Source organism: Balaenoptera acutorostrata, chromosome 12 (assembly GCF_949987535.1).
Source record: "Balaenoptera acutorostrata chromosome 12, mBalAcu1.1, whole genome shotgun sequence".
Classification (NCBI taxonomy): Eukaryota; Metazoa; Chordata; class Mammalia; order Artiodactyla; family Balaenopteridae; genus Balaenoptera; species Balaenoptera acutorostrata.
In genome coordinates this window covers 29,879,557-29,900,962 of record NC_080075.1, presented here as the reverse complement: position 1 = coordinate 29,900,962, position 21,406 = coordinate 29,879,557, and the positions used below count along the sequence as shown (strand labels likewise).

Sequence of the window (21,406 nt, the reverse complement as noted above, 5' to 3'; positions counted from 1 at the left end):
GTAAAAGAGTTTCATGATTGTGCTCATTCATATTTTTACCCAGCAAGTAACAGGTATTCAGCCTAGGAGAAATATATATTTCAATGAATATAACTTATATAATAAGCAGAAAGGAAGCTTAAAAAGTATCAGGAAGGTTTTTGTATTTATCCTAGAACTTAGATTAGAATTATCTTCAACATCCAGGAAGATGACATCCCAAAACCTCAAAAAACCATCATCCCTAGAATCCAACGAAAAAAGATTTTCAAATGTAAGAAAATCCAAAGGACTCCACCACATTGTTTTCGATAAATGTGGATGTTTGTTTTTTTTTTTCTTTTGCCGCGCCGCGTGGCCCTGGCCGTGAAAGCACCGAGTCCTAAGCACTGGACCGCCAGGGAATTCCCTAAATGGGGAATTAGAGATGTGGGGCTTGACTTTTTCTTTTTCTCCTTCGGTAGCTAAGATCTACAAGCGAACGATGGCTGTTGATCAATGTGCTCTCTGTGTTAGGAAGGAAATAACTGTGAAAATGAAAAGCAGCCTTGCCTTAGAACCTACATATCACACAAAGGAAATAGTCCTTCTGATTCAATTTAGAAGATGCCACTTAAAATGTTTAATTGGGAAAATGTCTACCTAGTTTAAAAATTAGAAAGAATAAAACACTGAAAATCAGCCCCCTAGATAACCACTTTGGTTTCTTGTTTATAGGAAGCATCATTTCTAAAACATATTTCTAAAATGTTTATATTCAAAACTGTCAAGTGCCAACTGTATTCAGAGAGGCAATAAAAGAAAGAAAACGGAGTATGACTTTTCTGATAAGCTGCCTTTCCTGGTGATCCCCTGTTCTGGCCTGACTTTCCTTCTTAGTCTGTTAATGTAAGGATTTGCTACCATCAACTTTGTTTTGCCCTGCTCTGAGCAGATTTCCCTCTGTGCTGTTTCTGCTTTAATTTAAAATCTTTGGTTCCCATCAGCATTCCATTGCAAACTACGTTTTTCTTGAGAGCCCCTCTATGCTTTCCCTCTTGATTCTTATATTTTTTTTCCCATCTCTTGGTTCCTGTTGGCCTGTGCTAATGAAAACAATCCTCAACTTCCTTACGTTTGACTCTGTGCCTCCCTATATAGCCCAGTACTCTCCATCCTCTCTCCCTATTCTCTCTTTTCAGCTGGTCGCAGTACTAGTGGAGGGAGACCATTAGAGATGAAACATCTTGGTATATATTGCTAGTTTTCTATGTCACCTGGCTTTTCTATGTTTCTGTTGAAACCCTCTTGAGAAGTCTCTGATTTCATTTTCTCCATGGGTACCCTTTAAGGCTCAATACTGGAAAGGAAGGGGATCAGAGTGATCAACCCAATGTGGTATCCTAACGTAACAGATAAGGAAAGCAGCAGGCTTTGTGAGACAGTCAGCGATTCGTCCAAAGTCACACAGATAGTAAACGTCCAAGTCAAAACTGAAGTTAGGTCTCCAGACTTGTAGTTCAATACTTTCCCTCATCATTCCCTGCTATGTTGAATCTCCTACTCAATTTAGGGGCCAAAGAAATCGAACGCAAAACTTTCCAAAGTGTCTTTTCTTACCTGACATGGTCAGAGAAGAGGAACCATCAACTGCAGGTACAAGGGCTGAGGAGACAACACTAGAGGATGTCTGAGTGGCTGCAGCTGAACGGCGCACGTGTCCAGTCCAGAGGTCACTGGTTACTGGTCCAAACAGCTCCACGGAAACCCCAAGACTCTACCAAGTGGTAGTAGGTTTGGTAGGAGAGTGATGTCACAAAGCAGGCAGTTGGAAGGTATGAGCTAGCCAATAGGGAGGTCCGATCCCCAAGAGGAAGGCGGGGTTGGGTGAAGAGAGTGTAGGAGAGCTAAAACAACACCTACATTTCTGAGCTCTGGGGAGGAAATCCTAGAAGACAGACTTACCTCCCCCAGGCTCTTCCATTAGGGAAATCATTGCAACATTTCTTACAGACGTTCATTAATATAATGAACTAACAGTTGCTTATATTCTACAGAGTATTCTATTTTATGTATCATATACTTAGAGCTATAGAGATCTTAACTTAATTAATATCCTTAGGAAGGAAAGTGCCATCTAGTTTGAACTATTAACAGTTGTTCTGAAATCATATGTGTCTAATGAGTGAACTGATAGCAGCTTTCAAGGAGCAAAAGTAGGGATGAAGAAGCTCTTTTTGTAGCTTGGTTCAAGAGTAGGGTGAAGTTTGTTGAGTGTACCTTGTGGAGAATGTTGTGGTCCAAGGCTCTTCTCTTCGAGTTTCTTCTCCTTGACTCCTGCCTTCCTTGGGCTGGGCTAGGCTGGGGGCCAGGTTGGACTTGCGACTTAGCATTTCTCTTCCGCTTTCTTCTTCTTTTTTTTTTTTTTTTTTTCCTTCCATTATGGGCATTGCTTCTAGGACAAGCCTTGATCTTGCATTGGATGTTACTTCCTGTCAACTTCCAGCAGCAGGAGTCTTCTTTTCAGTGCTTGATGCTTCACGAAATCGACTCTGCCCGTTGGCAGCAAATACCAGAGAGCTAGGAGACAGAGCTGGTTGCAGACCTTTCCTCTTCCAGCCTTTGGTTGCAATTCTTTGGCCCATAATTTGCTAGCTCTAGTTCCTTGGGCCACACAGGTATCCTGCCATCCAGCTCTTTTTGTATGTGAGAGACGTTCTGAACACTGTCCCTTTTTCTTTGCACAGAAGTATATACAGTGTGGCAGTTACTGTAATCTCCTCCCCCTTGCAAACAGCCACTCTCGAATCTTGGACCTCTAGGACTCTCTGTCTTGCATGCTTGGGTGCAAGGCCAAGCAAAATGAAGAGGAGAATAATTAGAGAAAGAGGAGGACATTGGTGGAGAATTGGGAGCAGGTAAGGTGAAAGGGCACAGGAGAAAAGAGATGCATGGAGGTTTTTTGGTTTCTGTGGGAAACAAGTTGACACACTTGGGCCTCATTTTGTATTCACAGAACAGAGAGTTAACGATATAAGTAGCTAGAGAGTGGAGCAACTGCCACGAAGTCTGTACACTGAAGAGAACAGTCTCACATCTAGTTTTCATTTTGTTTTATGTCATAGTACCTTATTGATAGCATTCACTGGTGTGTTTGTAGAACACAGATGTGTTCAAATGCTCTGGTTTTGTCTACATGGTTATTTCCTTGTCCTATTTGTAAGGAATCCAACATTGTAAGACATATTGCATGTTTTTCTCTTGACGATCGTTGACCTTGAAGCGTCATGAACTAAGTTGAGCTGTTGGATTTTGTGGAGAAACTTTCAAAAGGGTCTGTGAAAAAGGCATTGTGGTGAGTCGCATTATGCACCCGAGCGTAAGGAGCAGATATCTGCCACCAGCCCAACTTGGCCTGGATTGCCTCTGTTTTAGTTCCCCCGGTTAGTGCTTTTCTCCCTAACCACTCTTGTGACTGTGATCATGTGAGTAAGGGCTGAGTTGCTACTGATTTCTGTGTGAGGTAAGCTGGTTTGAGGGAGGAAATCTGTGGACCTAGTCATTTTCCTTGGTGGTAAGCTTTCAGGGGTGCAAAAAGATTGATCTTCCTGGGGACTTTTCTGGTCCCAGGAAGATAGCGCATAGATGGGACCTCCAAAGACACACATTGAATCTTTAGGCCTGTTTTTCCTATTATGAGATACGAGTTTCTTCACTGATGGGGATGATGCTTATCTGAGAAGAAATTGTGAAAGGTGGTGTAGTATAGAGGTGTGGCTTAAGCTTGTAAGTTTTCTTCAAGGTTTTTCCCCTAAGCTTCCTACTTCAGACGGCCTACTTACATGATACTAGTATGTGATGTCAGGCTAACAACTTCCTAAATACCGGCAGGCCAGATCAGTGTCTCTTTTCTCTATATTGCCATGGAAATCAAGGGTCCCGCCGAATTTTCCATCGAAACAGTTGATTTGTGTTGTCTCTGGGAATTCTGAAGGGCGTACCGTTGCTTCCTAACCGGTGTCGTTTGGGAGATCTACCTCTGTACGTCCAAATGATTCATTTTGAGGCTTTGCTCATGTGCGCAGTAAACCCTTGAATTCCCTACGACCTTCCTTTCCTCCATCTCATACCCCATTAAGCCCGCTTCAGTTTATCTCCTGCATTTCTTTGGAATCTGTCAGCTCTTCCTCAACATCCTAATACTGAACTTGCCTGTCTGTTGCGACTAGGTCCTAACTAGTGTCCATATATCTTGTTTCCTTCCAATCCATTCTTCACACAAGAAACCTTCAAAGCAAGCTGGAACATTGCTCATAAACATCGCTCACAAACATTGTTTTGAGACTAGAAAACACAGTGTTGGCCTTGAAGACTCTGCGTGGTCTAGAATCCTCTCTGCTCCTCTAGCCCCATCTTGTGCCACTTGTGCCCTCACTTTCTATGCTTCAGATACACTGAATTAACCTTAGTTCTCACTCATCTGACAGAAGTCAGTTGAGATATGATTTTTCACTGTGATTCCTCGCATTAAGGAATTTGATGATCAGGTTTTGTGTGAGGACTAAAACTAAACTGGGAAGTGGAAGAATTGAGTTTCAACCGTTTCAGTCAACACGCACGTATTAATGATACCTACGTATCGAACACCGGGCTAGGTTTCATGAGGGATCCAGAAGTTCTGGCCATCTCTGGTTTTGGATATCCCTTAGTTGTTGAGACCTTTGCGTTGTCTGGTTGCCTTTTGTCTGTTTTCCAGATGGGAAAACAGGAACAAGGGAAGTATAGGTTATTACTAGGTGGGGTTGAACAAGCGGAGCAGCAAACTGCAAAGCTGAAAGAAGAGGGACGTACTCTAGAGGGATATGATTTCCATTTTCAAGGCGCCTGCATCCTGTGCAGGGAGACAGCCTAACATAAAATGTGCCTAACAACAAATATATTGACTTCTTACTAAAAATCTCCAGTTCATGTAACCAAGGGGTTTATACCTTCTCCTTTAAAAGTGATATTCCTGGGACTTCCCTGGTGGTCCAGTGGTGAAGACTCTGCGCTTCCAATGCTAGCAGGCGTGGGTTCAATCCCTGGCTGGGGAGCTAAGATCCCACATGCTGCGCAGCCAAAGAAATGTTTTTCGAAAGTTATATTCCTGTATTATTGAATTTAGTGGTTTAGATTTTGTTTTAACGTTAAGAAGATGACAGTTTATTTACCAGGAACAAACAAAACATAATGTAAAAATAGTTTCCCAGAAACGATGTCCATCATTCTCTTCTTCCCTTTCTCCCGCAGACTGGTGTTTCATCTTGACGAGTTCTCTGTCAGTCCGTAGGAAAGCTGTCTGGCTTGGAGGTTGCAATCCCAGGGAATTTTTCATCAGCGGGGAAGTCTCCATCACTACAGAGGAATCAAGGGAGAAGTCAGTCCCTGGTAAGTGAGATGCTCCCCCTAAACACCAACACAGCAGTCATGTACCTTTCAAGGGGTTCAGGGGCAAGATGGGCAAGGCATTTCTGCTAACTCTTCTTAAGGATCATGGACAGTGCCCTATGCTACGAGGTAAGCGGTGACTGTTGTAATTCTTACTGGTGATCATTTCATGTCACTGATTCTTGGCTTTCTTTGTATTTCATAGGACTGTTGTAAGTCCAATACAAAATGAGTCTTATTTTTAAAAAACACTGAAATGTTTTACAAAGCCTAGCCTTCTCATCTAGAGTCCTTTCAATTCTCCCCACTTTCCTAAGAGGCTACGAACACTTCACACCATGAACTAGGAGAGGGGGTAGAGCCCTTTCTGATGAAATATATCAACAAAGACAGAGTCTTAGCCTGCTTGCTCTCTGGACAGGCTCTCGGACCACAAGGTCTTAAATCCTGGTATAAATGAAGGAAGTGAGGACAGTTCAACTGGCACTCTCATAACAAGAGTTCTGAAACACCTTCCAAAGAGACTGTAGCAGTAGATGAGGGAAGGGAGTGCCACAGTGTGGTATAGTACAGGGGGAGTGATCGGCTACAGCAGTGAAAAATGTGGTACCTATTGGTGTGCTCTCGGGGTTCTTGTACATGTAGCATAGATGACCTTTACAGTGGCCCTCCCACCTTCCCTCCTGCATTAGGTGTTCTTTTTTTTTTTTTTAATTTATGTTTATTTATTTATTTATTGTTTGAACTTATTTATTCTACGTATTTATTTTTTTGGCCGCACTGGGTCTTCATTGCTGTGCACGGGCTTTCTCTAGTTACGGCTAGCGGGGGCTACTCTTGGTTGCGGTGTGCGGGCTTCTCATCGCGGTGGCTTCTCTTGTAGCGGAGCATGGGCTGTAGGCGCGTGGGCTTCGGTAGTTGAGGCTCACGGGCTCTAGAATGCAGGCTCAGTCGTTGTGGCACATGCGCTTAGTTGCTGCACGGCATGTGGGATCTTCCCAGACCAGGGCTCGAACCCGTGTCCCCTGCATTGGCAGGCGCCACCAGGGAAGCCCTAGGTGTTCTTCTATAGAGTCTAAAAACAGAGAGCACTGAGAGAAGGTAGTGGTTATTAAAGGCTCAGGATCTAAATTCTACCTGTCTCTACGCCACTTCCCAGCCGTCGATTTGACCCTATTTTTGAACGCCGACCTCATTCTTCAACTTTCTCTGCCGTTTGTATACTCACCTTGAAAACGTGTTTCTGTGATGCGTTGAGCAGACACAGGGTGGCAGACTGCAGAGGTGGAAGCTGGTGGTCGGATATTTGTGGGCTGAATCTCCTTCAGTCCCATTCCCATTTCTGGTTGCACAGAGGCCCTACTTCCTGTGTGTGACGCAGAGCCATAGGATTGCGGGCAGGAGCCAAGTTCTCCATACAGTAAAGACCCCAGTGTGCCTTGGTTATAGTAATCTACCTGGCTTCCTTCCCGGTAGGGAAGTGACAGGCGGCTATGCCCCTGATTTGTTCGTGGGCCTCCTGATCCAGCAGTTCCCTTGGCTCTGCCCCTGTCGTCAGCTGCCCCTAGGATAACTGTGAGCCCTTGCCACTTCTCTGGTAGATTTCCCTATTCCCCCACTATAATCACACCTGAATAAGGCAACTCAGACCTTTCAGAGATGTGTCCTGAACCTCTTGTTTTCTGAAATACCTATCTGGTGGTTGTGAGACTGAAGGCCAACGTCCCCAAGAGACTTTTTCTATTTCTCCTAGTAAAGCTAGACTCATCTTCTGTCCCCTTCAACTCTCCTCAAATTGTGTTCTTTCAACCCAGACCTCTGACCCTGCTTTTTACTTCTGCCATTTCATCCTCACTCCTGCTTCCTTTCCTAAATCCATACCTCTCTGTTGGCCTTCCTAGCCCTGGGCCAAGTTCCTTCCTCTTTCCTCAGTGTTTACCCCTTTCCTTCATTCTCCCATCCAACTTTCAGTCCTTCCTTTCTCACGCCCCAGTTAGCAGCATCTCAAAATTCTTAAGGTTTATTACTCATCTAGTCATTGTATTCCATTTACTTATTCAGTTCTATACCTATCTTACCTATGTATGGAAGAACAGCTGGTAGCCAAGGTGGCACCAAGAATCCCAGCAGCTCTCACTTGACGTATCCGTAGTAGTCAGCAATTTCCATTTGTTTTTCCCTCTCGGTGAGAAATGGCAGCTTCCCCGAAGAGGTGTATCTGGCAGCATTCTCCCGTTGTTGTTGAGCCCGCCTCTTCATGGCCTCTCGCTCTGGCCTCTGCTCTTGTTCGATGGGCTTTGACATGACTGGCTCAGGCACATTGGGTTCCCTCCATGGAACTCGTTGCTTGCTGAAGTCTTGGAGTAGAAATTGGGTTTGGAGCTTGGGTGGGGACTGGCGCTTAGTCCCAGCAGGGGGAACAGGCTCGCGCTGGAGAGAAGCGCCAGATGAAGTTTGGTAGGGTGCAGGCCTAGGAGCAGCGGACTGAGGGACACGGGGCTGGGTATGGTTGGTCCAAGCCGGTTGGGTTGGGTTGGTCACAGTTGGCTGAGCTGGTTTGGCGGGACCTGGCAAAGAGGCAGGAGCTGGCTGGGATGAATTGACTGCAGCAGGTTGAGCTGAGTCAGTAGAACCAGGCTGGGCACGGTAAGCCCCAGCAGGCCGACGTGAGGCCAGAGACTGTGGCCTCCGAGGAGCGGGTCGAGCTTGAGGCTTGTCCCAGGCAGAAAAAGGCAGAGGTATCAACTTGACCTTCCCAGGAGGAGGCCGCTCATACTGGGATGGAGAGGGACACTCTGTTTCAGCACTGCTGTCTGGTTTCTGGGCTTGGACCTGCGTTTTCTCAGGACTCTTCCCCTCACGTGGGGTATGCCGCCATGGCTGGATAGCTGGGGGTGGCTGGGGGTCTTTGGGGTTGCTTGCATTTCCCAAGAGCCGACAGGAAGAGAGCCCAGTTTTCGTCTCATTCTTCCTCCCCAGCGCATGAAGGACCTTCACAGACTCCAGCATGCGCACGCCAAGGGAGGTTCGAGGCTTTTGCAAGCTCTCTTGGAGAAGCTCAGTTTGGTGTTCCTTTCGCTTCGTGTTGGGGATTGCTGGCTTCTCTTCTGCCTTGACTTTGTTCCCTGACTGCTTGTTCTCTTCAGCCTTGTTTCTTCCTCTGGTCCTTTTGGTCTTTTCCTGCCCGTGGCTCTTAGTTTTGCTGACCTTTCTGGATGCAGCTTTCTGAGGTTTGCCTTGCGAGTGCTTGGCCGTGTTCACAGGAGCCCTGTCACTGACTGCAGCATTGCATAGAACCACTTCTCCCCCTAACAGGCACTCTGGATTCTTTGGCTGGCTTTTGGCCTTGGGAGCACCACTGATAGGCTCAGAGGCTTTCTGTTTGTTCTTCCTGGGTTGATGAGAGGGAACCTTTACGACACTTGGCTTTTCCTGCACCTGATTCACCTTAATGGCTCTGGTGTCTTTAGCTTTGATCACGTTGGGACCTTGGGATTGACCAAGATCTTTCAAAGAATTAAAGAGCTGGGGAAGGTGACTATCCTCCGCCAGTGTAGTCATGTCTGCAAAACCACTGCTAGGTTCAGTCCCGTTTTCAAGTGTCCCTAGGTCCTGACGACTGCGGCTGTTCTCTCTCAGATCAGCATTTTCAGAACCAGGCTGCTCCTCTTGGCTGAGGGGATCGGTGCAGGCCAGCGGCTGGTGAATATCAGGGATTCCTAAAGGGCGTAGTGGAGGATCTTGGTTCTCTGTTGGGATCTGGTAGGCATCCAGAGGCTTTGAAAGCTTGGTTTTGATATCATCCACGTTCTTACTCTCTGTTTGTCCCTGGCTTGGAGCTGGAGGCAGGGCCAGGAGACGACTGGCACTCTGGACTGGAGCTGTCACTGAAATGTCCCCAAGTTCAGACGGTGGGTTACTCTCAAGTATGTGACTGTTTCTGGTACTGCAGGACTTGGGGAGTTGTTGAGTTTGTGTCACACAAAACGTCTGGCTTGGAGGTCGCAATCCCAGGGAATTGTTCATCAGCGGGGAAGTCTCCGTCACTACAAAGGGATCAAGGGAGAAGTCAGTCCCTGGGAAGTGAGATGCTCCCCCTAAACACCAACACAGCAGTCATGTACCTTTCAAGGGGTTCAGGGGCAAGATGGGCAAGGCATTTCTACTAACTCTTCTTAAGGACCCTGGACAGTGCCCTATGCTACGAGGTAAGCGGTGACTGTTGTAATTCTTACTGGTGATCATTTCCTGTCACTGATTCTTGGCTTTCTTTGTATTTCATAGGACTGTTGTAAGTCCAATACAAAATGAGTCTTATTTTTAAAACACACTGAAATGTTTTACAAAGCCTAGCATTCTCATCTAGAGTCCTTTCAATTCTCCCCACTTTCCCGAGAGGCTACGAACACTTCACACCATGAACTAGGAGAGGGGGTAGAGCCCTTTCTGATGAAATGTATCAACAAAGACAGAGTCTCAGCCTGCTTGCTCTCTGGACAGGATCTCAGACCACAAGGTCTTAAATCCTGGTATAAATGAAGGAAGTGAGGACAGTTCAACTGGCACTCTCACAACGAGAGTTCTGAAACACCTTCCAAAGAGCCTATAGCAGTAGATGAGGGAAGGGAGTGCTACAGTGTGGTAGTACAGGGGGAATGATCGGCTACAGCAGTGAAAAATGTGGTACCTATTGGTGTGCTCTCGGGGTTCTTGTACATGTAGCATAGATGACCTTTACAGTGTCCCTCCCACCTTCCCACCTGCATTAGGTTTTTTTTTTTTTTTTAATTTATGTTTATTTATTTATTGTTTGAACTTATTTGTTCTACGTATTTATTTTTTTGGCCGCACTGGGTCTTCATCGCTGTGCACGGGCTTTCTCTAGTTGGCGGCTAGCGGGGGCTGCTCTTGGTTGCGGTGTGCGGGCTTCTCATCGCGGTGGCGTCTGTTGCTGCGGAGCATGGGCTGCAGGCGCGTGGGCTTCGGTAGTTGCGGCTCACGGGCTCTAGAATGCAGGCTCAGTCGTTGTGGCACATGGGCTTAGTTGCTCCACGGCATGTGGGATCTTCCCAGACCAGGGCTCGAACCCGTGTCCCCCGCATTGCATTGACAGGCGGATTCTTCACCACGGCGCCACCAGGGAAGCCCTAGGTGTTCTTCTATAGAGTCTCAAAACAGAGGGCACTGAGCGAAGGTAGTGGTTATTAAAGGCTCGGGATCTAAATTCTACCTGTCTCTACACCACTTCCCAGCTGTCGATTTGACCCCACTTTTGAACGCCGACCTCATTCTTCAACTTTCTCTGCCGTTTGTATACTCACCTTGAAAACTTGTTTCTGTGATGCGTTGAGCAGACACAGGGTGGCAGATTGCAGAGGTGGAAGCTGGTGGTCGGATATTTGTGGGCTCGATCTCCTTCAGTCCCATTCCCATTTCTGGTTGCACAGAGGCCCTACTTCCTGTGTGTGACGCAGAGCCATAGGATTGCGGGCAGGAGCCAAGTTCTCCATACAGTAAAGACCCCAGTGTGCCTTGGTTATAGTAATCTACCTGGCTTCCTTCCTGGTAGGGAGGTGACAGGCGGCTATGCCCCTGATTTGGAATCTGAGATGGTGTTCCCTGAGCAAGGCTGGCAGAAAGCGATGGATATAGAGGGACCATGTTATTGGCGTCTGAAGTTTTATCATAGTGGGCTGCCATAAACATGGAGGAAGCAACTGTGTGCCGGTCAGTGAGTGCCAGAGTAAAGTCTCCGGGTGAAGAAGAATTCTTTTCAGTGCTTCGTGTGATGTCCCACTGAAGAACACCTGGATAGGAAGGAGCTGAAGTGGAGATCTGGCTGTGGTCAGTAACTCCAGATAACGTAGTCGTGCTAGAATGTTAGTAAAGGTAGGCACTACCCGTGAGTGTCTGGAAAGAGGTACCAGTAGCTGATGGCGAACTGACGGCAGGGGCAGAGACTCTGGAGAAGTTGCAGACACTTCGTGTTAGGGAAGTTGCATTGCTCATCACAGGAAGAGAATGCTGCAGAGATTTCAGAGTTCCAAGTAGAGATGGATTTTGGAAATTTTCTGTAAGAACAAGAGGGTCATGAAAAACTCAGGGAGGTTGAGAAATTCTCAGTCCGTTTGAGGAACAGCATTATCTTAAGGTTCTTGCTATCAGGACACCTCTACTATCAATACTTGCTGAGAAACCCAAAATCAGACAGTTAATGATGGCTGTAAGGACTGAGCAGTTTTCCACTCTTCTGTATTAACTGCCTGTGCTCCCATCTTGGGCACAGATGGGCAGAAGAGCCAAGTGGTATGGTTCAGACATTGTTCTCTAGGCTGGAAGCAACCTTCTCCCTGCCCTGTCTTTCCCTTCAGCCTGCACTCGTATTGACTTCTATGCTACTTCCTAGACTGGAAGCATTTTAGAACTAGGAGGCCCTTAGAGAACTTCGATTTTCTCAGTCTCATTTCGTGAGTAAGGAAACTGAGGCTCAGAGAGGTCGGGTTGACTTGTTCAAGTTCTCTCATTATGTTAGTATCATTACCAGGTTCCAGAACCTACGTATCCTGACTTCCTTGCCAGGACTCTACTCTGAGCATGATACTGCCAGAAAGCAGGAGAAATAGAACTTACAATATAGGCATTTTTTTGGTCCATTAGAAAACAGTACGGCTATTACCATTGTCGTCTTCAGTGTCTCCCTTTGCTTGTACAGTTCCCATGCTATTACCTAGAGTTGACGTATAGCTCAGTCCAACTGGTGAATTGTGAAAGAGTCATTTTTGCCCTCTTCAAGCCTGGTTTCTCATCCTACCTCAAAATGATTACCCGAAAGTGGATATCTTAAGTGCTTTTGGAAAGAGAAAAGTTATCTGATGACTTCGGATTACTCATCTATAAAGTGGTTATAACACCACCACCAATAATAATAGCAGTAATAATTAATAGATGAATAAGCTGATATATTGCATCTGATTTATATGGAGGAAGATACAATAAGTTCTAGAAAGACAAAGAAAAATCATGACAAGCACATTACATAACGAAAAAGGAATCCATAGATATTAATGAAAACTGGGGTATGTGGCAAGTATCAAAGCCTAATGAATTTACTAACAAATGACATTCTGTACCATCCATGCAATATTAGGAAAGTGAATGTTGCCCGCTCTATTTTAGTGAATGCTATTAACCAAAACACACGATAGAGGTGATAGAGGTGAATGAATTCCTAGCCAATGCATACAGACAGAGACGGTATATCAGTAAACAATGCCTAACAAGCAACAGAATGCAATAAATGTGAATGTATAGGTAGCCACAACATATATAGACAAGTATTGCAATGAAAAGCGGTACGAAGCAGACAGCAAAATAATAAGGGTAAAAGAGTTTCATGATTGTGCTCATTCATATTTTTACCCAGCAAGTAACAGGTATTCAGCCTAGGAGAAATATATATTTCAATGAATATAACTTATATAATAAGCAGAAAGGAAGCTTAAAAAGTATCAGGAAGGTTTTTGTATTTATCCTAGAACTTAGATTAGAATTATCTTCAACATCCAGGAAGATGACATCCCAAAACCTCAAAAAACCATCATCCCTAGAATCCAACGAAAAAAGATTTTCAAATGTAAGAAAATCCAAAGGACTCCACAACATTGTTTTCGATAAATGTGGATGTTTGTTTTTTTTTTTTCTTTTGCCGCGCCGCGTGGCCCTGGCCGTGAAAGCACCGAGTCCTAAGCACTGGACCGCCAGGGAATTCCCTAAATGGGGAATTAGAGATGTGGGGCTTGACTTTTTCTTTTTCTCCTTCGGTAGCTAAGATCTACAAGCGAACGATGGCTGTTGATCAATGTGCTCTCTGTGTTAGGAAGGAAATAACTGTGAAAATGAAAAGCAGCCTTGCCTTAGAACCTACATATCACACAAAGGAAATAGTCCTTCTGATTCAATTTAGAAGATGCCACTTAAAATGTTTAATTGGGAAAATGTCTACCTAGTTTAAAAATTAGAAAGAATAAAACACTGAAAATCAGCCCCCTAGATAACCACTTTGGTTTCTTGTTTATAGGAAGCATCATTTCTAAAACATATTTCTAAAATGTTTATATTCAAAACTGTCAAGTGCCAACTGTATTCAGAGAGGCAATAAAAGAAAGAAAACGGAGTATGACTTTTCTGATAAGCTGCCTTTCCTGGTGATCCCCTGTTCTGGCCTGACTTTCCTTCTTAGTCTGTTAATGTAAGGATTTGCTACCATCAACTTTGTTTTGCCCTGCTCTGAGCAGATTTCCCTCTGTGCTGTTTCTGCTTTAATTTAAAATCTTTGGTTCCCATCAGCATTCCATTGCAAACTACGTTTTTCTTGAGAGCCCCTCTATGCTTTCCCTCTTGATTCTTATATTTTTTTTCCCATCTCTTGGTTCCTGTTGGCCTGTGCTAATGAAAACAATCCTCAACTTCCTTACGTTTGACTCTGTGCCTCCCTATATAGCCCAGTACTCTCCATCCTCTCTCCCTATTCTCTCTTTTCAGCTGGTCGCAGTACTAGTGGAGGGAGACCATTAGAGATGAAACATCTTGGTATATATTGCTAGTTTTCTATGTCACCTGGCTTTTCTATGTTTCTGTTGAAACCCTCTTGAGAAGTCTCTGATTTCATTTTCTCCATGGGTACCCTTTAAGGCTCAATACTGGAAAGGAAGGGGATCAGAGTGATCAACCCAATGTGGTATCCTAACGTAACAGATAAGGAAAGCAGCAGGCTTTGTGAGACAGTCAGCGATTCGTCCAAAGTCACACAGATAGTAAACGTCCAAGTCAAAACTGAAGTTAGGTCTCCAGACTTGTAGTTCAATACTTTCCCTCATCATTCCCTGCTATGTTGAATCTCCTACTCAATTTAGGGGCCAAAGAAATCGAACGCAAAACTTTCCAAAGTGTCTTTTCTTACCTGACATGGTCAGAGAAGAGGAACCATCAACTGCAGGTACAAGGGCTGAGGAGACAACACTAGAGGATGTCTGAGTGGCTGCAGCTGAACGGCGCACGTGTCCAGTCCAGAGGTCACTGGTTACTGGTCCAAACAGCTCCACGGAAACCCCAAGACTCTACCAAGTGGTAGTAGGTTTGGTAGGAGAGTGATGTCACAAAGCAGGCAGTTGGAAGGTATGAGCTAGCCAATAGGGAGGTCCGATCCCCAAGAGGAAGGCGGGGTTGGGTGAAGAGAGTGTAGGAGAGCTAAAACAACACCTACATTTCTGAGCTCTGGGGAGGAAATCCTAGAAGACAGACTTACCTCCCCCAGGCTCTTCCATTAGGGAAATCATTGCAACATTTCTTACAGACGTTCATTAATATAATGAACTAACAGTTGCTTATATTCTACAGAGTATTCTATTTTATGTATCATATACTTAGAGCTATAGAGATCTTAACTTAATTAATATCCTTAGGAAGGAAAGTGCCATCTAGTTTGAACTATTAACAGTTGTTCTGAAATCATATGTGTCTAATGAGTGAACTGATAGCAGCTTTCAAGGAGCAAAAGTAGGGATGAAGAAGCTCTTTTTGTAGCTTGGTTCAAGAGTAGGGTGAAGTTTGTTGAGTGTACCTTGTGGAGAATGTTGTGGTCCAAGGCTCTTCTCTTCGAGTTTCTTCTCCTTGACTCCTGCCTTCCTTGGGCTGGGCTAGGCTGGGGGCCAGGTTGGACTTGCGACTTAGCATTTCTCTTCCGCTTTCTTCTTCTTTTTTTTTTTTTTTTTTTTCCTTCCATTATGGGCATTGCTTCTAGGACAAGACTTGATCTTGCATTGGATGTTACTTCCTGTCAACTTCCAGCAGCAGGAGTCTTCTTTTCAGTGCTTGACGCTTCACGAAATCGACTCTGCCCGTTGGCAGCAAATACCAGAGAGCTAGGAGACAGAGCTGGTTGCAGACCTTTCCTCTTCCAGCCTTTGGTTGCAATTCTTTGGCCCATAATTTGCTAGCTCTGGTTCCTTGGGGCCACACAGGTATCCTGCCATCCAGCTCTTTTTCTATGTGAGAGACGTTCTGAACACTGTCCCTTTTTCTTTGCACAGAAGTATATACAGTGTGGCAGTTACTGTAATCTCCTCCCCCTTGCAAACAGCCACTCTCGAATCTTGGACCTCTAGGACTCTCTGTCTTGCATGCTTGGGTGCAAGGCCAAGCAAAATGAAGAGGAGAATAATTAGAGAAAGAGGAGGACATTGGTGGAGAATTGGGAGCAGGTAAGGTGAAAGGGCACAGGAGAAAAGAGATGCATGGAGGTTTTTTGGTTTCTGTGGGAAACAAGTTGACACACTTGGGCCTCATTTTGTATTCACAGAACAGAGAGTTAACGATATAAGTAGCTAGATAGTGGAGCAACTGCCACGAAGTCTGTACACTGAAGAGAACAGTCTCACATCTAGTTTTCATTTTGTTTTATGTCATAGTACCTTATTGATAGCATTCACTGGTGTGTTTGTAGAACACAGATGTGTTCAAATGCTCTGGTTTTGTCTACATGGTTATTTCCTTGTCCTATTTGTAAGGAATCCAACATTGTAAGACATATTGCATGTTTTTCTCTTGACGATCGTTGACCTTGAAGCGTCATGAACTAAGTTGAGCTGTTGGATTTTGTGGAGAAACTTTCAAAAGGGTCTGTGAAAAAGGCATTGTGGTGAGTCGCATTATGCACCCGAGCGTAAGGAGCAGATATCTGCCACCAGCCCAACTTGGCCTGGATTGCCTCTGTTTTAGTTCCCCCGGTTAGTGCTTTTCTCCCTAACCACTCTTGTGACTGTGATCATGTGAGTAAGGGCTGAGTTGCTACTGATTTCTGTGTGAGGTAAGCTGGTTTGAGGGAGGAAATCTGTGGACCTAGTCATTTTCCTTGGTGGTAAGCTTTCAGGGGTGCAAAAAGATTGATCTTCCTGGGGACTTTTCTGGTCCCAGGAAGATAGCGCATAGATGGGACCTCCAAAGACACACATTGAATCTTTAGGCCTGTTTTTCCTATTATGAGATACGAGTTTCTTCACTGATGGGGATGATGCTTATCTGAGAAGAAATTGTGAAAGGTGGTGTAGTATAGAGGTGTGGCTTAAGCTTGTAAGTTTTCTTCAAGGTTTTTCCCCTAAGCTTCCTACTTCAGACGGCCTACTTACATGATACTAGTATGTGATGTCAGGCTAACAACTTCCTAAATACCGGCAGGCCAGATCAGTGTCTCTTTTCTCTATATTGCCATGGAAATCAAGGGTCCCGCCGAATTTTCCATCGAAACAGTTGATTTGTGTTGTCTCTGGGAATTCTGAAGGGCGTACCGTTGCTTCCTAACCGGTGTCGTTTGGGAGATCTACCTCTGTACGTTCAAATGATTCATTTTGAGGCTTTGCTCATGTGCGCAGTAAACCCTTGAATTCCCTACGACCTTCCTTTCCTCCATCTCATACCCCATTAAGCCCGCTTCAGTTTATCTCCTGCATTTCTTTGGAATCTGTCAGCTCTTCCTCAACATCCTAATACTGAACTTGCCTGTCTGTTGCGACTAGGTCCTAACTAGTGTCCATATATCTTGTTTCCTTCCAATCCATTCTTCACACAAGAAACCTTCAAAGCAAGCTGGAACATTGCTCATAAACATCGCTCACAAACATTGTTTTGAGACTAGAAAACACAGTGTTGGCCTTGAAGACTCTGCGTGGTCTAGAATCCTCTCTGCTCCTCTAGCCCCATCTTGTGCCACTTTTGCCCTCACTTTCTATGCTTCAGATACACTGAATTAACCTTAGTTCTCACTCATCTGACAGAAGTCAGTTGAGATATGATTTTTCACTGTGATTCCTCGCATTAAGGAATTTGATGATCAGGTTTTGTGTGAGGACTAAAACTAAACTGGGAAGTGGAAGAATTGAGTTTCAACCGTTTCAGTCAACACGCACGTATTAATGATACCTACGTATCGAACACCGGGCTAGGTTTCATGAGGGATCCAGAAGTTCTGGCCATCTCTGGTTTTGGATATCCCTTAGTTGTTGAGACCTTTGCGTTGTCTGGTTGCCTTTTGTCTGTTTTCCAGATGGGAAAACAGGAACAAGGGAAGTATAGGTTATTACTAGGTGGGGTTGAACAAGCGGAGCAGCAAACTGCAAAGCTGAAAGAAGAGGGACGTACTCTAGAGGGATATGATTTCCATTTTCAAGGCGCCTGCATCCTGTGCAGGGAGACAGCCTAACATAAAATGTGCCTAACAACAAATATATTGACTTCTTACTAAAAATCTCCAGTTCATGTAACCAAGGGGTTTATACCTTCTCCTTTAAAAGTGATATTCCTGGGACTTCCCTGGTGGTCCAGTGGTGAAGACTCTGCGCTTCCAATGCTAGCAGGCGTGGGTTCAATCCCTGGCTGGGGAGCTAAGATCCCACATGCTGCGCAGCCAAAGAAATGTTTTTCGAAAGTTATATTCCTGTATTATTGAATTTAGTGGTTTAGATTTTGTTTTAACGTTAAGAAGATGACAGTTTATTTACCAGGAACAAACAAAACATAATGTAAAAATAGTTTCCCAGAAACGATGTCCATCATTCTCTTCTTCCCTTTCTCCCGCAGACTGGTGTTTCATCTTGACGAGTTCTCTGTCAGTCCATAGGAAAGCTGTCTGGCTTGGAGGTTGCAATCCCAGGGAATTTTTCATCAGCGGGGAAGTCTCCATCACTACAGAGGAATCAAGGGAGAAGTCAGTCCCTGGTAAGTGAGATGCTCCCCCTAAACACCAACACAGCAGTCATGTACCTTTCAAGGGGTTCAGGGGCAAGATGGGCAAGGCATTTCTGCTAACTCTTCTTAAGGATCATGGACAGTGCCCTATGCTACGAGGTAAGCGGTGACTGTTGTAATTCTTACTGGTGATCATTTCATGTCACTGATTCTTGGCTTTCTTTGTATTTCATAGGACTGTTGTAAGTCCAATACAAAATGAGTCTTATTTTTAAAAAACACTGAAATGTTTTACAAAGCCTAGCCTTCTCATCTAGAGTCCTTTCAATTCTCCCCACTTTCCTGAGAGGCTACGAACACTTCACACCATGAACTAGGAGAGGGGGTAGAGCCCTTTCTGATGAAATATATCAACAAAGACAGAGTCTTAGCCTGCTTGCTCTCTGGACAGGCTCTCGGACCACAAGGTCTTAAATCCTGGTATAAATGAAGGAAGTGAGGACAGTTCAACTGGCACTCTCATAACAAGAGTTCTGAAACACCTTCCAAAGAGACTGTAGCAGTAGATGAGGGAAGGGAGTGCCACAGTGTGGTATAGTACAGGGGGAGTGATCGGCTACAGCAGTGAAAAATGTGGTACCTATTGGTGTGCTCTCGGGGTTCTTGTACATGTAGCATAGATGACCTTTACAGTGGCCCTCCCACCTTCCCTCCTGCATTAGGTGTTCTTTTTTTTTTTTTTAATTTATGTTTATTTATTTATTTATTGTTTGAACTTATTTATTCTACGTATTTATTTTTTTGGCCGCACTGGGTCTTCATTGCTGTGCACGGGCTTTCTCTAGTTACGGCTAGCGGGGGCTACTCTTGGTTGCGGTGTGCGGGCTTCTCATCGCGGTGGCTTCTCTTGTAGCGGAGCATGGGCTGTAGGCGCGTGGGCTTCGGTAGTTGAGGCTCACGGGCTCTAGAATGCAGGCTCAGTCGTTGTGGCACATGCGCTTAGTTGCTGCACGGCATGTGGGATCTTCCCAGACCAGGGCTCGAACCCGTGTCCCCTGCATTGGCAGGCGCCACCAGGGAAGCCCTAGGTGTTCTTCTATAGAGTCTAAAAACAGAGAGCACTGAGAGAAGGTAGTGGTTATTAAAGGCTCAGGATCTAAATTCTACCTGTCTCTACGCCACTTCCCAGCCGTCGATTTGACCCCATTTTTGAACGCCGACCTCATTCTTCAACTTTCTCTGCCGTTTGTATACTCACCTTGAAAACGTGTTTCTGTGATGCGTTGAGCAGACACAGGGTGGCAGACTGCAGAGGTGGAAGCTGGTGGTCGGATATTTGTGGGCTGAATCTCCTTCAGTCCCATTCCCATTTCTGGTTGCACAGAGGCCCTACTTCCTGTGTGTGACGCAGAGCCATAGGATTGCGGGCAGGAGCCAAGTTCTCCATACAGTAAAGACCCCAGTGTGCCTTGGTTATAGTAATCTACCTGGCTTCCTTCCCGGTAGGGAAGTGACAGGCGGCTATGCCCCTGATTTGTTCGTGGGCCTCCTGATCCAGCAGTTCCCTTGGCTCTGCCCCTGTCGTCAGCTGCCCCTAGGATAACTGTGAGCCCTTGCCACTTCTCTGGTAGATTTCCCTATTCCCCCACTATAATCACACCTGAATAAGGCAACTCAGACCTTTCAGAGATGTGTCCTGAACCTCTTGTTTTCTGAAATACCTATCTGGTGGTTGTGAGACTGAAGGCCAACGTCCCCAAGAGACTTTTTCTATTTCTCCTAGTAAAGCTAGACTCATCTTCTGTCCCCTTCAACTCTCCTCAAATTGTGTTCTTTCAACCCAGACCTCTGACCCTGCTTTTTACTTCTGCCATTTCATCCTCACTCCTGCTTCCTTTCCTAAATCCATACCTCTCTGTTGGCCTTCCTAGGCCTGGGCCAAGTTCCTTCCTCTTTCCTCAGTGTTTACCCCTTTCCTTCATTCTCCCATCCAACTTTCAGTCCTTCCTTTCTCACGCCCCAGTTAGCAGCATCTCAAAATTCTTAAGGTTTATTACTCATCTAGTCATTGTATTCCATTTACTTATTCAGTTCTATACCTATCTTACCTATGTATGGAAGAACAGCTGGTAGCCAAGGTGGCACCAAGAATCCCAGCAGCTCTCACTTGACGTATCCGTAGTAGTCAGCAATTTCCATTTGTTTTTCCCTCTCGGTGAGAAATGGCAGCTTCCCCGAAGAGGTGTATCTGGCAGCATTCTCCCGTTGTTGTTGAGCCCGCCTCTTCATGGCCTCTCGCTCTGGCCTCTGCTCTTGTTCGATGGGCTTTGACATGACTGGCTCAGGCACATTGGGTTCCCTCCATGGAACTCGTTGCTTGCTGAAGTCTTGGAGTAGAAATTGGGTTTGGAGCTTGGGTGGGGACTGGCGCTTAGTCCCAGCAGGGGGAACAGGCTCGCGCTGGAGAGAAGCGCCAGATGAAGTTTGGTAGGGTGCAGGCCTAGGAGCAGCGGACTGAGGGACACGGGGCTGGGTATGGTTGGTCCAAGCCGGTTGGGTTGGGTTGGTCACAGTTGGCTGAGCTGGTTTGGCGGGACCTGGCAAAGAGGCAGGAGCTGGCTGGGATGAATTGACTGCAGCAGGTTGAGCTGAGTCAGTAGAACCAGGCTGGGCACGGTAAGCCCCAGCAGGCCGACGTGAGGCCAGAGACTGTGGCCTCCGAGGAGCGGGTCGAGCTTGAGGCTTGTCCCAGGCAGAAAAAGGCAGAGGTATCAACTTGACCTTCCCAGGAGGAGGCCGCTCATACTGGGATGGAGAGGGACACTCTGTTTCAGCACTGCTGTCTGGTTTCTGGGCTTGGACCTGCGTTTTCTCAGGACTCTTCCCCTCACGTGGGGTATGCCGCCATGGCTGGATAGCTGGGGGTGGCTGGGGGTCTTTGGGGTTGCTTGCATTTCCCAAGAGCCGACAGGAAGAGAGCCCAGTTTTCGTCTCATTCTTCCTCCCCAGCGCATGAAGGACCTTCACAGACTCCAGCATGCGCACGCCAAGGGAGGTTCGAGGCTTTTGCAAGCTCTCTTGGAGAAGCTCAGTTTGGTGTTCCTTTCGCTTCGTGTTGGGGATTGCTGGCTTCTCTTCTGCCTTGACTTTGTTCCCTGACTGCTTGTTCTCTTCAGCCTTGTTTCTTCCTCTGGTCCTTTTGGTCTTTTCCTGCCCGTGGCTCTTAGTTTTGCTGACCTTTCTGGATGCAGCTTTCTGAGGTTTGCCTTGCGAGTGCTTGGCC

At 45.7% G+C, this 21,406-nt stretch overlaps 1 protein-coding gene across 1 annotated transcript in view; it reads left to right on the top strand.

The window, feature by feature from the left end:
* Positions 1-21,406, top strand: part of LOC130709334 (uncharacterized) — a 149,445-nt gene that overhangs the window by 23,110 nt on the left and 104,929 nt on the right. Inside the window, exons 4-5 of the mRNA XM_057557846.1 lie at positions 5,248-5,385; positions 18,016-18,153. Coding sequence (XP_057413829.1) covers positions 5,248-5,385; positions 18,016-18,153 — 276 coding nt within the window. The remainder of the gene's footprint in view (positions 1-5,247; positions 5,386-18,015; positions 18,154-21,406) is intronic.